General features: G+C 50.3%; 1 protein-coding gene across 2 annotated transcripts in view; it reads left to right on the forward strand.

Annotated features, from left to right (window-relative positions):
• dlg5a (discs, large homolog 5a (Drosophila)) overlaps positions 1 to 12,689 on the forward strand; it is a 37,035-nt gene that overhangs the window by 8,723 nt on the left and 15,623 nt on the right. For both annotated transcript variants that reach the window (XM_084709276.1, XM_084709277.1), the window contains exons 2-11: positions 3,763 to 3,831; positions 5,079 to 5,253; positions 6,224 to 6,415; positions 7,957 to 8,140; positions 9,291 to 9,559; positions 9,688 to 10,000; positions 10,229 to 10,459; positions 11,219 to 11,403; positions 11,562 to 11,687; positions 12,486 to 12,618. In XM_084709276.1, the coding sequence (XP_084565402.1) occupies positions 3,763 to 3,831; positions 5,079 to 5,253; positions 6,224 to 6,415; positions 7,957 to 8,140; positions 9,291 to 9,559; positions 9,688 to 10,000; positions 10,229 to 10,459; positions 11,219 to 11,403; positions 11,562 to 11,687; positions 12,486 to 12,618 (1,877 nt within the window). The remainder of the gene's footprint in view (positions 1 to 3,762; positions 3,832 to 5,078; positions 5,254 to 6,223; positions 6,416 to 7,956; positions 8,141 to 9,290; positions 9,560 to 9,687; positions 10,001 to 10,228; positions 10,460 to 11,218; positions 11,404 to 11,561; positions 11,688 to 12,485; positions 12,619 to 12,689) is intronic.

The raw sequence follows: 12,689 nt of genomic DNA on the forward strand, positions 1-12,689 counted from the left end.
AGATGGATATAAGAAACGTTTGGAGGCTGTCATCGCTGCCAAAGGGTGTGCAACCAAATATTAAGGACAGGTCCCAATATTAGTGCACGTGCTCGTTTTCTGTTTTCCATTTGGAATTACAATATCTATGTTGAAATAACAATTGTCTTTGTTAAATTACTTTGTACCTCCAATGAAAAGATACTGCTAATATGCGTTTGGTACATTTCCATTTATTTCTGAAGACATTCACTCAGTTATGCAAAACATGAAGGGGTGCCAATAATGGTGAGCAGGAATTTATATTGCATTTAATGATTATTTTGCATTTGTTTGGAAAGTTTAAAACAACAAGTAAAAAGTTTGTATTTAAAATGTACATGCATTTCTCAATGTCTCCCATTTTTGCTTTGATGAGAGTGCATGGACCCAACAAGTTTGTGCAAAGCCTTATGACCCATGTTATCCTAGCATGATTTGACAATGTTCTGAAGAGCTAATTTGCTCTCTACCGTCTTCAATTCCCCCGTTAAATGTTGTCTCAGACTTTTGAAACCCCATTCCCCAAATCCATCCGTCATCCCTCTTCTCGTCCTTCTCCCTTCCCCTCTTCCTTCTCATATCTCCCTTTGTGCCAGTGTGTCTCAGCCTCTTCCTCCTGAGGGTAGGAGCACAGATAGAGCAGCAGTATGTGTGTGTGTGTGTGTGTCTGTAGGGGGGTGGGGGTGTGTGTGTAGGGGGGTGGGGGTGTTGGTGCAGAAGGACGGGGGCAGTCAGACGAGGCTTCCTTCAGGCCGAGTCAAACAGCGGTGTCTAGCACCACAGCCCCCTCCCCGTGAGCTGGGGAGCTCCGCCAAAAGCTGCAGCTGATTTAGAGCCCCGGGATGAGGGTAAACAGAGCAGTTTGTCAGCCCCCGGCCGTGTCGAAAGTACTCCCCCACCCCCCACGCCCTCTGGGCACTGCAGATCTGGTAAAGAACCGGGTAGGTTTCCACCATGTTGTTGTGACCCATCCCTTCTCTTGAAGGTCATGATGGAAGGATTTGAACCCTCTTTCACTTTTGCTTTTCTTCTATTTGTTAGCCGGTGTGGCGTGATGGTCTCTTGCGTCAGGGAAACTCACCAGACAGTAAGAAGAGCTGACAAGAATCTAACGCACAACAGCAGACGTTCGTGTTTTTTGGATAGAATGCAAATGATGTTCTTTCCCCAAGTGCCCCCCGAAGTTTTCCTTTCTCCTCGGGAAGAGTGTCTGTGTCAGATCCTTAGTTTTTGGCTTGTCAAGATCCTCGGATAAGTGTTTGAAAACGGCAGCACCAGATCTTTCAGATAACCACAGATATAAATTCACATTTATGTTTTTGGGGGTTTCATTTTTAGATTAAAGAATTTTCCAGAACTCATGAATTATTTAGTCACACTTGACGGGGTGCTAGACGAGCGTCTCTTTGATTGTTGGAACGGGAATAGGTTCCGCCTCTCACTGCCATCCCAATTTTTGTTGCCAAGCTGCAAAATGTACTAGTCCTCCAGTCCAGATTCACCATGGCAACGCGTGCCATCCCCCCCCTTTTCCTGTGCTGGGGAGGGGTGGGGGGTAATCTGGTGTTCTGGAGCAACTATTGGTCCTGGAGCATTGGTGAGGGAGGGGAGGAGGCGAGGAGACCCACGGAGCCCCCCAGGCAGACCGAGGGCTCCCCTGACCTATTTAAAGCCATGAAGCCAGGCCTTTGTTGTAAATCTGCATAGCTTCACACGATCAAGTCTCCCCCCTTTTTAAATATGTGTCACTGTGTATTTGTGAACAGTTAGAACAGTGCACAATTCACCCTCTTAGTAACCCCAAAGTTTTGCCAATGGTCCTTATTGGCATGCCTAAGGGCAGTAGATGATGTGCTCCTTGGCTTGGATCCGAGTTGTTTTGACTGTAGAAAATGCCACGTGTGTCGGAGAGGATCTGTGAAAATGGTGTGTGGGTGTCAGAGGGGATTGTTCATGATTTATCTGACTGACTGGTTGACACACTGGTTGGCTAGCTGGCTGACTGACTGGCAGTGGCAGGGGTGCAAGGAAGGGTGCGTATCCATACCCAGCACTAATTGATACAGCCTTTATTGATGTCGTCAGCTTGTGTACAAATGATGGGCTTCGCTGAACGAGGCAATCCATAATTACTATCGATGATTAAAGGCCAGTTACGAAAGGCTAATGCTGTCGACCCTGGGAACACGAGTTGGACTTTGTTTGATCTAATATGCAATCGATACTGCATTCATTGGCGGCTTCACACGGCGAACCTGTGTGTGTCTTCTCTCTCCCCAGGATTTTGGTTAGCTGCTCTGCTTAAGGGAGCAATGTGGAGTGAGCTCTCATTTCCATCTGGAGAAATATGAATGTGTGTGTGTGTTTGTGGGAAAACACATGAGGTAGTGCAGCCTTCGGAGTGTAGCTCAAGTCTGGTAGAACAATGTGAAATCAAAGCTCTGCTTCTCACAGGAACGTGTCCAGCTTCAGGGAGTATGAAAGCAGATTAAAAGTCATGTCTCTCTCCGTCTCCCTTCACTCGTCTCTTTTGAACTACACCTTCTTTGCGTCTGTTCATCCTTCAACCGCCCCCCCCCCCCACCCCCCCTTATGGTTCTTCACTTCTTTCCTCTTCATGTCAGATTATTCTCCTCTCTATACCCGGTCTTCTCCTTCCCCTCTCTCTCTCCTTCCCTCCGCAGGGCCAGCGATAAGAGTCTCAGTCTCATCAACCTCACAGCTAATTAGACTCTGCCTTGTCAGATCGACCAGACCTAGAGTTAGCTAACACAGCAGGGAACCAAGGGCACCAATGGAGATCGGGTGATTTGTTTTTTAGGGTGAGACAGATTTGTTGTCAGCCTCTAGCGAGTCTTCTGGTGCGTCACAACCAATTCAGGGGCAGTGTCCATAAGACTGCAGTCTTTGCAATGTCCCCCGGCCTTCGGAGGTGTGTTTTTGTGACAGTTAGTTTAGTCACAAAAACACACCTCCGAAGGCCGGGGGACATTGCAAACGGTAGCATCTCGCAAGCTCTTCCAGCAAAGGCGCAAACTCTCATTTCGACGGTGCCCTTTGTGACCGTACTCTGCCCGGCACACAACGATGTACCCCTATGGATTTCTCTATATGTGACGTGCCTCCGCCATGGCAGTGTAAAAGTGCTATTCACCAACCTTCCTCAGGCTTCTCTGTGCTTGTCATAAAAGAGTAAATCCAATTTCAACCATGACATTGTGGCTGCGTGGCAGGAACATATGAGGAACATGCATCAAAGCAGTGCTGAATGCACAGAGAGGGAAGCCATGAATAGTGGCAGCGGGAGTCCAAGAGCAAAACCCTGAAATTCCATTTTTCATTTCTCCATAACATCTATATAGTGAGTGCAGCAGATAATCAAGCATAAGAATGGCACAGTTGAGCAACGGTATTGCATTGGGGAATGCCAAGGAACTGCTAAGACTAGACACTTGGCAAAATCATCCCATATGGAATACACGAATCACAAAAAGCAAATGGAGAGAGGGGAATGATATGTAGGGCTTGAGTGGTACATGAAGTAGTCCCATTGTTCATTTTTGTGTTTGTTACATGTATCATGGATGGATTGATTAAACATGTCAGTTTCAGAATGACTTTATAATGTATCCAGACAAGATATCGTCCTCATTCATCATGTCAAACTCTCTCTCTCTCTCTCTCTCTCACGCTCCATCTCCTTCTCTCTCTCCTTCCTTCTTTCTCTCCTTCTCTCTCCAGGCTCCACCTACAGCGTTCTCTCCACCATGCCCTCCGACTCTGAAAGCAGCAGCTCCCTGAGTAGTGTGGGTACGTAACCGCTCCAGTATGATCATCACGTTCCTGTCACTCATTCCAGCTCCGGGGACATCTCTATCTCCGCTGGGTCAAAGTCATGCCGATGTAGTCGTATGTGCTAAGAACACTTCTTTGCAGGAGCGAGATAAAGAGAAGACACGAGTATGAGTGATCCTTCTCATTCTCGATCAGATAGGAGCTCTTGTGTTGAAATGCCTTGGAGTATAATACAATCTCTTTCGTTCCTTTTTTTATTTTTTATTTGTAAATTATTATTCCTGAAGGAAGTTTGCCACATTCACTCTTTTTTTGCGCGCACGCACACACCGCTTCCAGAGTGCCGACCAAATGAGCACTCCAAATGACTCATCGGCGTTACGTAAACGTCCCAAGGGCCGACCGCAGAGCCAAGGATGCACATAATCCCCTCCATGCTCCTGGCCCCAACACCTGCTGCCCCCTCCCCTCCACCCCGCGGAGGACCCTGGGAACAGGACGCGTTCTTCCCTGGTTCGAAGCCACTCCACACTAGCGCGCCAGGGAAGCTCAGCTTACAAGGGAACGACTTGCCGTCGTGATTCTCCAGCGAGGAAGAGAAGGAAGCCCGCTCTCCTTCAGGACAGGAGGAATGGATGAATGCGGAAACGCCATTGAAGTGGACAGCGCTTCTCCTCCTGAGCTCCAATCTGTGGAAATGAATAATTGCAGCACAGGGCATTAATCTTTTACAAAGGCCTCAATTTACGCTTTGGGTTTCTAAATGACTGTCTGCACAAGTGATTACATATTATACCATACTCCCAGCGCTGGGCCTGCTGTTAACAGACCTCTTCAGAATATGCTCTCAAATCTAAATCCCATCTGCAATACGCTGCTGTTTTTCATTATTCCGTGGGGGATTACGGACATCGGAGTGCTGTAATCCTAGGTGGTTCTCTGGGGGGGAAAAAAAGTCCATCGGATTGTAATGGAAAAGAACAGAAGATTAGAATGGAATTTAATATCAGACGGTTGTTGCCCTTCACCAGTATTACGGCATAATGTGTTCTGAATGTTGAGGCCACTGCGTAACCTGTTTTAACCTTGTGTTCGCAATGCTGCCGGAGGATGCTCTGAAACTGCCATTGTCTCAAAAATCATGTGTTTACTTTTTTTGTGTCCAGTTATCACGCACCGTCTGAAACGAGGTCAAATGTAGGCCATGAATGGTGTGTGGCGATGTACAGTGTTTGCCTCGAGTGACACGCTCATGGTTGCAGGTTCACCCGTCAACGGTACAGCCTCGTCCCCGCCCCCCACCATGAACGACAACCGGCCCGCTGGCGACAGCCTGGACACGGTCCTGTTCCAGCTACGGAAGGTGACGCGGGACAGAGACGAGCTCCGCAAACGCTTGGCGTTGGCGTCACCTGGCACCACCTTCGACGACTGCAGGTATAGTCTCTCTCTCTCTCTCTCTCTCTGTCTCTGTCTCTGTCTCTGTCTCTGTCTCTGTCTCTCTGTCTCTGTCTCTGTCTCTCTCTCTCTCTCTGTCTGTCTGTCTGTCTGTCTGTCTGTCTGTATCTCTCTCTCTTCCTAGTTTTTAAGTCATCAAAGAGGCTAAACAAGCCAATTTCATGTTCGCCTGCTCTGATTTTCTCCATGTTTTTTTGTGTGCAAGTGAAGCTGACAAATCCAGGCATGCGTCTGTGTAGTCAAGGTTATTTTGAGGACAAGGGCCTTAAGGCGCAGGTTTACGATCAGCACTGTTGACACAAGTTTATATGAAGCCATTGGCTCTCTTCAAGGCCGTCTCCCATTCGGTAAATAACACGATTTTCCAAAAAAGACCTACCTGTGCTAGCAGTCAAATCTATACTGAATGTATTTCATTGACATTTCCCGATTTAATGTGTATTGGAATTGAAACGTAAGCACATTTGAAAAGTGAGTACATTTTAGTTCCTTCTTAGGACTGGTTAGGTTTACGACCAGCTTGTGGACGAAGGTTAATTGGTAACTATCCTGAACAGGTGTTAAATGGTCTCTATGTTCCGTCTTCCCTGTAGTTATCAGCATAGGGAGAGGTGAACCTGTGTACCGTTTGACTGTGAGGAAAAACAGATGCGCAAAGCCATCCAGTATGTTGACTAAATCGGTTAATGACTTTAGGCGCCATGCCCCAACAAGCTTGAATGTTTTTTTTTTTTGGAGCTGAACGCGTTCTGTGTCAAAATGAAGGGCATTGGGGTTGACGTGAGGTGCTGTGTGGAACGTTGCTTCATTTTCGGCAAAGTGAGGTCACAAATGTCTTTGCCCCCACCCCCACCCCCTCACATCCAGGCCAATATCAGGGCCCCGCCCTTACTGGCGAGGTCTCAGGTTAACTGCATGTGCTGATGGCGTGTCCTTTTTGCTCCCTAAGGCCAAACTCCAAAGCGACAGCTACGGGACACCATGCCGTTAGTCTCCCAAAGGCCAAACTCCAAAGCGACTACTACGATGACCTGAACAGCCAGTGTATGAGGGCCATGGCGGAGCTGCAGTCCCTCCAGAACCAGCACACCAAGACCCTGAAGAGGTGCGAGGAGGCCGTCAAAGAGGCTGACTTCTACCAGTGAGTCGGAGCCTAACGTTTAGAAATGTTTCGCATTTAGATGACTTCATTCGAGTGCAAACTCATCCACGCCTTGATCATTCAAGTATCTCTGCTGCACCAAAGTCAGCTTCAGTACAACAGTGTCATTGGGATAAGTGGGACTCACCAGCCAGGATGAACCGGGCCAGGACCATCTTCACACCCCTCCTCTGTTCCCTGACCCAGAGTAGATGACTTGCAGCTCCGAGTCAGCAGAGCAGACAAGCGTGGCTGACGCTTGATTGACAATGTGCCTCCTGTCGTGCCGGTGGATTTAACAGCCTTCCGGTGTCAGTTGGTTTAAACGGTCTTAATGTCAGCGGTGCCGTGTCTACGGTTCGTTCGGCGGCTAAGCCGGCCGGATCCGGTCTCCAGCTGTATCCCCGCGTCACGGCGTTCCGGCGACCCCCGCGCTCCACCTGCCGAGCCGCGGGAGCCGGCGTGAAAGGTGGACATTTTGTCGAGCACCATCTGCCGCAGTTTCCAACAGGGTATTTTAATGAGAGGCGAAAATAATTAGCCGTTTTATAACATTGTTTCACTTGGATGTGAACGAGATAATTGCCTGCTCTTGCTATCGCGCAAATGAACAGAACATCCCTGGGCATAATGGTCTTTTCTTATTAGAGAGGAATTACATAAATGTGCACCATGCACCCAGTCTTACTTGGGCTTCGGTGCATGAACAATTCATGTAAGAAAAACCTTTTTGTTTATGATTGTTTGGCCAGGTCCAGTAGAATATAGTTGTATAACTGTTATTCTTGTCAATTTTTAATCATCCTGTGGGACAAGTCACAAAGGTGTATTCCAGGTTTCAAGTACTTCTTTTTTTTTAACCAGCGAGTAAATCGTTAGTCTGTCAGAAGTTCAATTGTGCCTCTGGAGCTTTGCTTTATTCGATACAGACTAGATGCATTAATCCCAGGCATTAAATCTCGGCTGGTGTGTGTGTGTTGGCATTGCGGTTGTCTTGGAATCTACAGAGGGATTCCCGGGTGAGAGACCAAATGGGGATTACCGTCACATGTTAGTTTGTCCCCCGAGTCTCTGATTGTGTGTAAGCTGGGCTGTCGAGGGAAGCAATCAGACAGGATGGGTTAAACACAACCCCTGTGCTCTCCATGGGGGTCGGCATGCGGGGCCGGGCCCGAGCGGAGAGAGGCCTTCGCTCCTGACAGAACTCATCAGATGTGTTCCGAACATTCGCTTTGTAGTTTCCGCGTTGACCTTTTCGCAATTCAATCCCGTCCTCGTTGTTGGCCGTGGTGCCAAGCTAAGCTTCTGCCTCCATGTTTGTGCACATGTCTGTGTTTCGATTTTAATATTTTGAAAGATGACGGACTTTGTCTCCCACTGTTCCTTTATCAATCTGTTCTTACCTTGGCCGTTGACACGTCTGAAATCTGCACGACTGTATACAATGAACACACACTGTAGTGAAATGAAATCCATGTCGCCTCGCTATATTAAATCACGTGTGTGTGTGTGTGTGTGTGTGCGCTCTCGCGCCTCTCCAGTATGCTACACAGCCGGGTGCTGGGGGAGCAGACCCAGCTGAAGGAGGAGATGGAGGGTCTGAGGAGAGAGAACTCCCAGCTCGTCCGAGAGCACAACCATCTCAAGCAGAGCTACGAAGAGCTCCAGAGGCTGCACGGCGAGGACCAGAAGGAGGTGGCCGACCTTCGGCTGCAGCAACAACAGGTGCGGAACTCTTTCGGGGGACACTTTGCGAACACAAGCAAGACACATTGCATATATATAGACCAGGAGAAGAGGTTCGTATGTGCTGGCTGTCTTTGGTGGTAGACCAGGAGAAGAGGTTTGTATGTGCTAGCTGTGGTCGTAGACTAACAGAAGAGGTTAGTATGTGCTAGCTGTGGTCGTAGACTAACAGAAGAGGTTAGTATGTGCTAGCTGTGGTCGTAGACTAACAGAAGAGGTTAGCATGTGCTAGCTGTGGTGGTAGACCAGTAGAGGAGGTTAGTGTGTGCTAGCTGGGTGCTAGCTGTAAGGGTAGAACAGTAGTGGGTGTGTGCTGTGGTGTTGATGTTGCAGTGACCTGGGGAGGTCACTGCCGTGCTGCTGTCACACGTCCCAGGGGACTGCGGAGCAGGAGAGAACAGCACAGATGCATACTGAGCACTTCCAGAAAAGTCCTGGACAGAGAGTTATGGCTCTGGATTATATAAAGGCATGCTGACACTGGGAGAGAGAACCCCCCCCCCCCACACACACACACACACACTCTCTCACACTCAGACACACTGTCACATACATAACCTCTGCTTGGGTCGATAAAGCCCTCAGGTTGACTCCAGCTTCCAAGTTATCACACTACACAACGTTTTTACGTTTAACATTATCAACGCTACCACGGTAAGCATTCATTGTAACCAGGCATTGTTTAGACACCACCCAAACAGTCACATTGCTGTAAATGACAAACCACTAACTCTGTGGTACCTCCCCCTACCAGCAATAAATCACGGGCCCTTTCAATAGCATGAAGTTGCACTTCCTATACTTGGCTCTCTGACAGACAGTCTAACTAGTCTGACCAGTCAACTCCCCGCGTCAAGCCAAACAGTGTTGGCTTAGCTCAGCGTCTGTTCATATGAAGACCATGCACAGCTGTCCGTGGATGCCATCTGATGCCGGACTGCTGTAAAAATAGAACGCACGCCAAGCCTGGAATAATCAGATTCCAATCTGCAGAGCCGGTAACCCGAGTGCTCTCTCTAGCTTAAATGAAAAACAAAACAAAACAAAACACGCGCAGAACGCCGCCGCGTGGGGTTTGCTTGACTAACTGCCCCGCTTGACGGTGTTGTGTCCCCCTGACGCGCGCCAGTCGGTTCAGGTCATGCGGGAGAACGGCTCGTCGGAGGTGCTCAACAAGCTCTACGACACAGCCATGGACAAGCTGGAGGGCACCAAGAAGGAGTACGACGCCCTGAGCAAGCGCTACGGCGAGCGGGTGGCCAGCCACGACACGGACCTGAGCCGCCTGGAGCAGGCCGAGGAGGAGAACCGGCGGCTGCAGAAGCAGATGGACACCCTGCTGAAGCAGCGCGACTCGGCCGTGCACTACCAGCAGCAGTGTTCGACGTCCATGAGGAGGTGACGGCGCCTTCCCTCGCGGCAGGCCCCCCCCCCCCTTACACGTTTCTGAAGCCGCGCGCACACACATACACACACACACCGCCTCCTCACCCCCCCCTCACTCCACATCCCCCTCCCCCGTCCAGGTTCGACTCGGTGCAGCAGGAGCTGAACAAGTCCTCAGCCCAGAACAAGGAGCTGCAGAGGGAGATGGAGCGCCTGCAGGCCGAGGTGACGCGCCACAAGAACTTCCAGCTGAAGGCGGCCAAGGACTGCGACAAGTACAAGGAGGAGCGGGACTCGGTGTTCAACGAGTACCGCCTCGTCATGAGCGAGCGGGACCAGATGATCAAGGAGCTGGACAAGCTGCAGACGGAGCTGGAGGCGGCCGAGGCGCGCCTCAAAAACACCTCGTCGGAGCGGATGGTGGCCGGCGAGGAGATGGAGGCTCTCAGACAGGTGAGCGGTCCCGTCAGGTCGCCGAGCCGAGAGCCGCGGCCTTTAGTTCGGGACGCGCATGTGTAACCGAAACGACCCCCCCCCCCCCCCCCCTCGGCTAAGTCCTACCCTTCGAATCCCTTGCCGTAGGCTCGGATCTTGTTAGAAAGTTCCATGACACACCTAGGCGCCTCAGAGCGTGAGCTCCGAAACAGCCAATCGTCACTCTGCTTGGGGGTTGGGCTACAGGAGTTGAACTCGTCGCTGGTGGACCGCGACCGGGCGATCTGCGAGCGGAACGAGCTGCTGGAGAAGTACTGCCACGAGGTGAAGGACAAGGCCGAGGCCCAGAAGGAGCTGAGCCAGGCCTGCAAGGACATCGAGACGGTCCGCGAGGAGAGAGACGTCGCCCGCAAGGAGAGAACCGAGGCCATTATCCAGAGAGACCAGCTACTCCGAGAGTACTACCAGGCCAGACAGGTAAAACGCACGTACCCACCAGTAACACGAGTACCACCGTGTCATACAGGTAAAACCGACATACCCATCTATAGCAGCAAGTATGCTGTAAAAAGGCCAGACGGGTAGTACCAGGAACGGACCGACAGAACTACCAAGGTTAACTGTTAGCATACACACTGAAAATGTGTCCTGCCCCATTGTCAGTCGCATTTGAGCTTTTTGCTTACTGAGCGGTCAATTTGAGGCTTCTGTCTGAATGATGATACAGACGAACCAAATGTTCCACACACGATAGAGAGGTTTAGAGCAGCCTCTCTCCATCCTGGTCCTCAGGACCCCCTGCCCTGCACGTTTGAGATGTTTCTGTTTTCCAACACACCTGATTCAAAGGACTGGGTCATTATCAAGCTCAGCAGGAGCCTGATGATTGTCCAAGGACCAGGATTGAGAAGAGCTGGTTTACACAATTGGTTCAGATGTCAGCCCTCGGATTAAGTCAAAGGGGATGACCCTAATGCAGATCGAACCTGTACCACAGCACTGCAGACGCTTACCTTCACCACTAGATGGCCCCCTCTCCATGGTTAACGGCAAATTGACTGACATCCACCTTCCGAAAATGTTTCAGAAAACCTTGTCAGCAAGTTCAGCAATGAAATGCTTTGTTAATGATTCCTTTTTTTTTTTTACCTGACCACATTAAACACCAGGCCAGACCACGAGCCTAGCATTAGCCACTCATTCGCTGTCACGGCTATCTGTGCTCCTGTACGACAGAAACAAGACTCGGCCACCATGGACATGGAGCGGGCCAACAAGGAGATCGAGATGCTGAGGAAGCAGTATGAGGCCATGTCCCAGGAGCTGAAGGAGGCCACACAGGAGGCCGAGGTGGCCAAGTGCCGGCGCGACTGGGCCTTCCAGGAGCGGGACAAAATAGTGGCCGAGAGGGAGAGCATTCGGTGAGGACCGGAGAAGCCGAAATCCAGAGTGTGTGTGTGTGCGTGTTAGCCGGGTGGAAAGGGAAGCCAGCATCAGCCTCACCACTTCTGTTATCATCGCTTCCCGTCTTTTCTTCTCTTGACTTGTCTCGTCGTCCCCCCGGCTCCCTTTCCTCCAGGACACTGTGCGATAACCTGCGGAGGGAGAGAGACCGGGCGGTCAGCGACCTGGCGGACGCCTTGAGGAACCTGGACGACATGAGGAAGCAGAAGAACGACTCCTCGCGAGAGCTCAAGGAGCTCAGGTGAGTCTGGCCGTGATGTGACTCCCTCGCCGACGCCGTCACTTAATCCGACTCTTTTTTTTTTTCTTCTTTTTTCTCTCGGCTTGTGCGTGAGCCTATGATTTTGTGCGTGTGTGTGTGTGCGCGCTTCGCTTCACTGTTCTCTGTCATGACTGCGTAAGCGGTAAGCTGTTCCATTCTCTCCCTCCCTCCCTCCCTCCCTCTCTCTGTTCCTGTCTCTTTGGACCTTTCAGAGTTCAGTTGTCGGTCTGGCAGTGTTTCAGTATGTCAAGATTAAAAGTGTAATCCCAAAAAGCAACTGTGTTTTGGCCACACACCCACACGTAATCACAAACACGCACACACGTCCACACACACAAACATCCACATACTGTTGACGAAAGCTCCCTCTACTGGTGCATAGGGGTCCGGTTTTGTTCATGTTGGTTTTCTGTGACTTTGAGAGGTCTTCTCACTAAGAATAGTGTAAGATGTGGGTTTTAATGTCAGTGTCATCCTCTGGGCCTTTCTCTGAAGGGCACAATGCATCTTAACGACAGCTTGGCACTATGCACCTTCATGTTCCCTTATCTATGTATGGATGTGACTTTGCCACTATCTTATAAGAACCCATTTTCTCTTCTTCAAGATGACTCGGAGAGAGAACTTGGAAAAAAAAAAAAGAAAAAAAAAATACACTTCTGTACAAAGATATTCCCGTTTTACCTGGGCTCAACAAACAGTGGAATCCTCCGGCCTTCATACGTGCTCTCTAACTGACAGTTTGACCTTTGGCCTTTGTCCCCCCTGTGCGTCCAGGGAGAAGATGGAGAGCCAGCTGGAGAAGGAGGCCAGGTTCTGTCAGCTGATGGCCCACAGCTCCCACGACTCGGCCATCGACACCGAGTCTCTGGAGTGGGAGACCGAGGTGGTGGAGTTCGAGAAGGACAGGGTGAGGACGCCACGGCACGGTAGACGGCCGGCGGGCGGTTGCCCGTAGCTTTGCTCAAGCGACTGGTTCGG

The sequence above is a fragment of the Hypomesus nipponensis genome, chromosome 11, assembly GCF_054491055.1.
Source record: "Hypomesus nipponensis isolate SF chromosome 11, ASM5449105v1, whole genome shotgun sequence".
Taxonomy (NCBI): Eukaryota; Metazoa; Chordata; class Actinopteri; order Osmeriformes; family Osmeridae; genus Hypomesus; species Hypomesus nipponensis.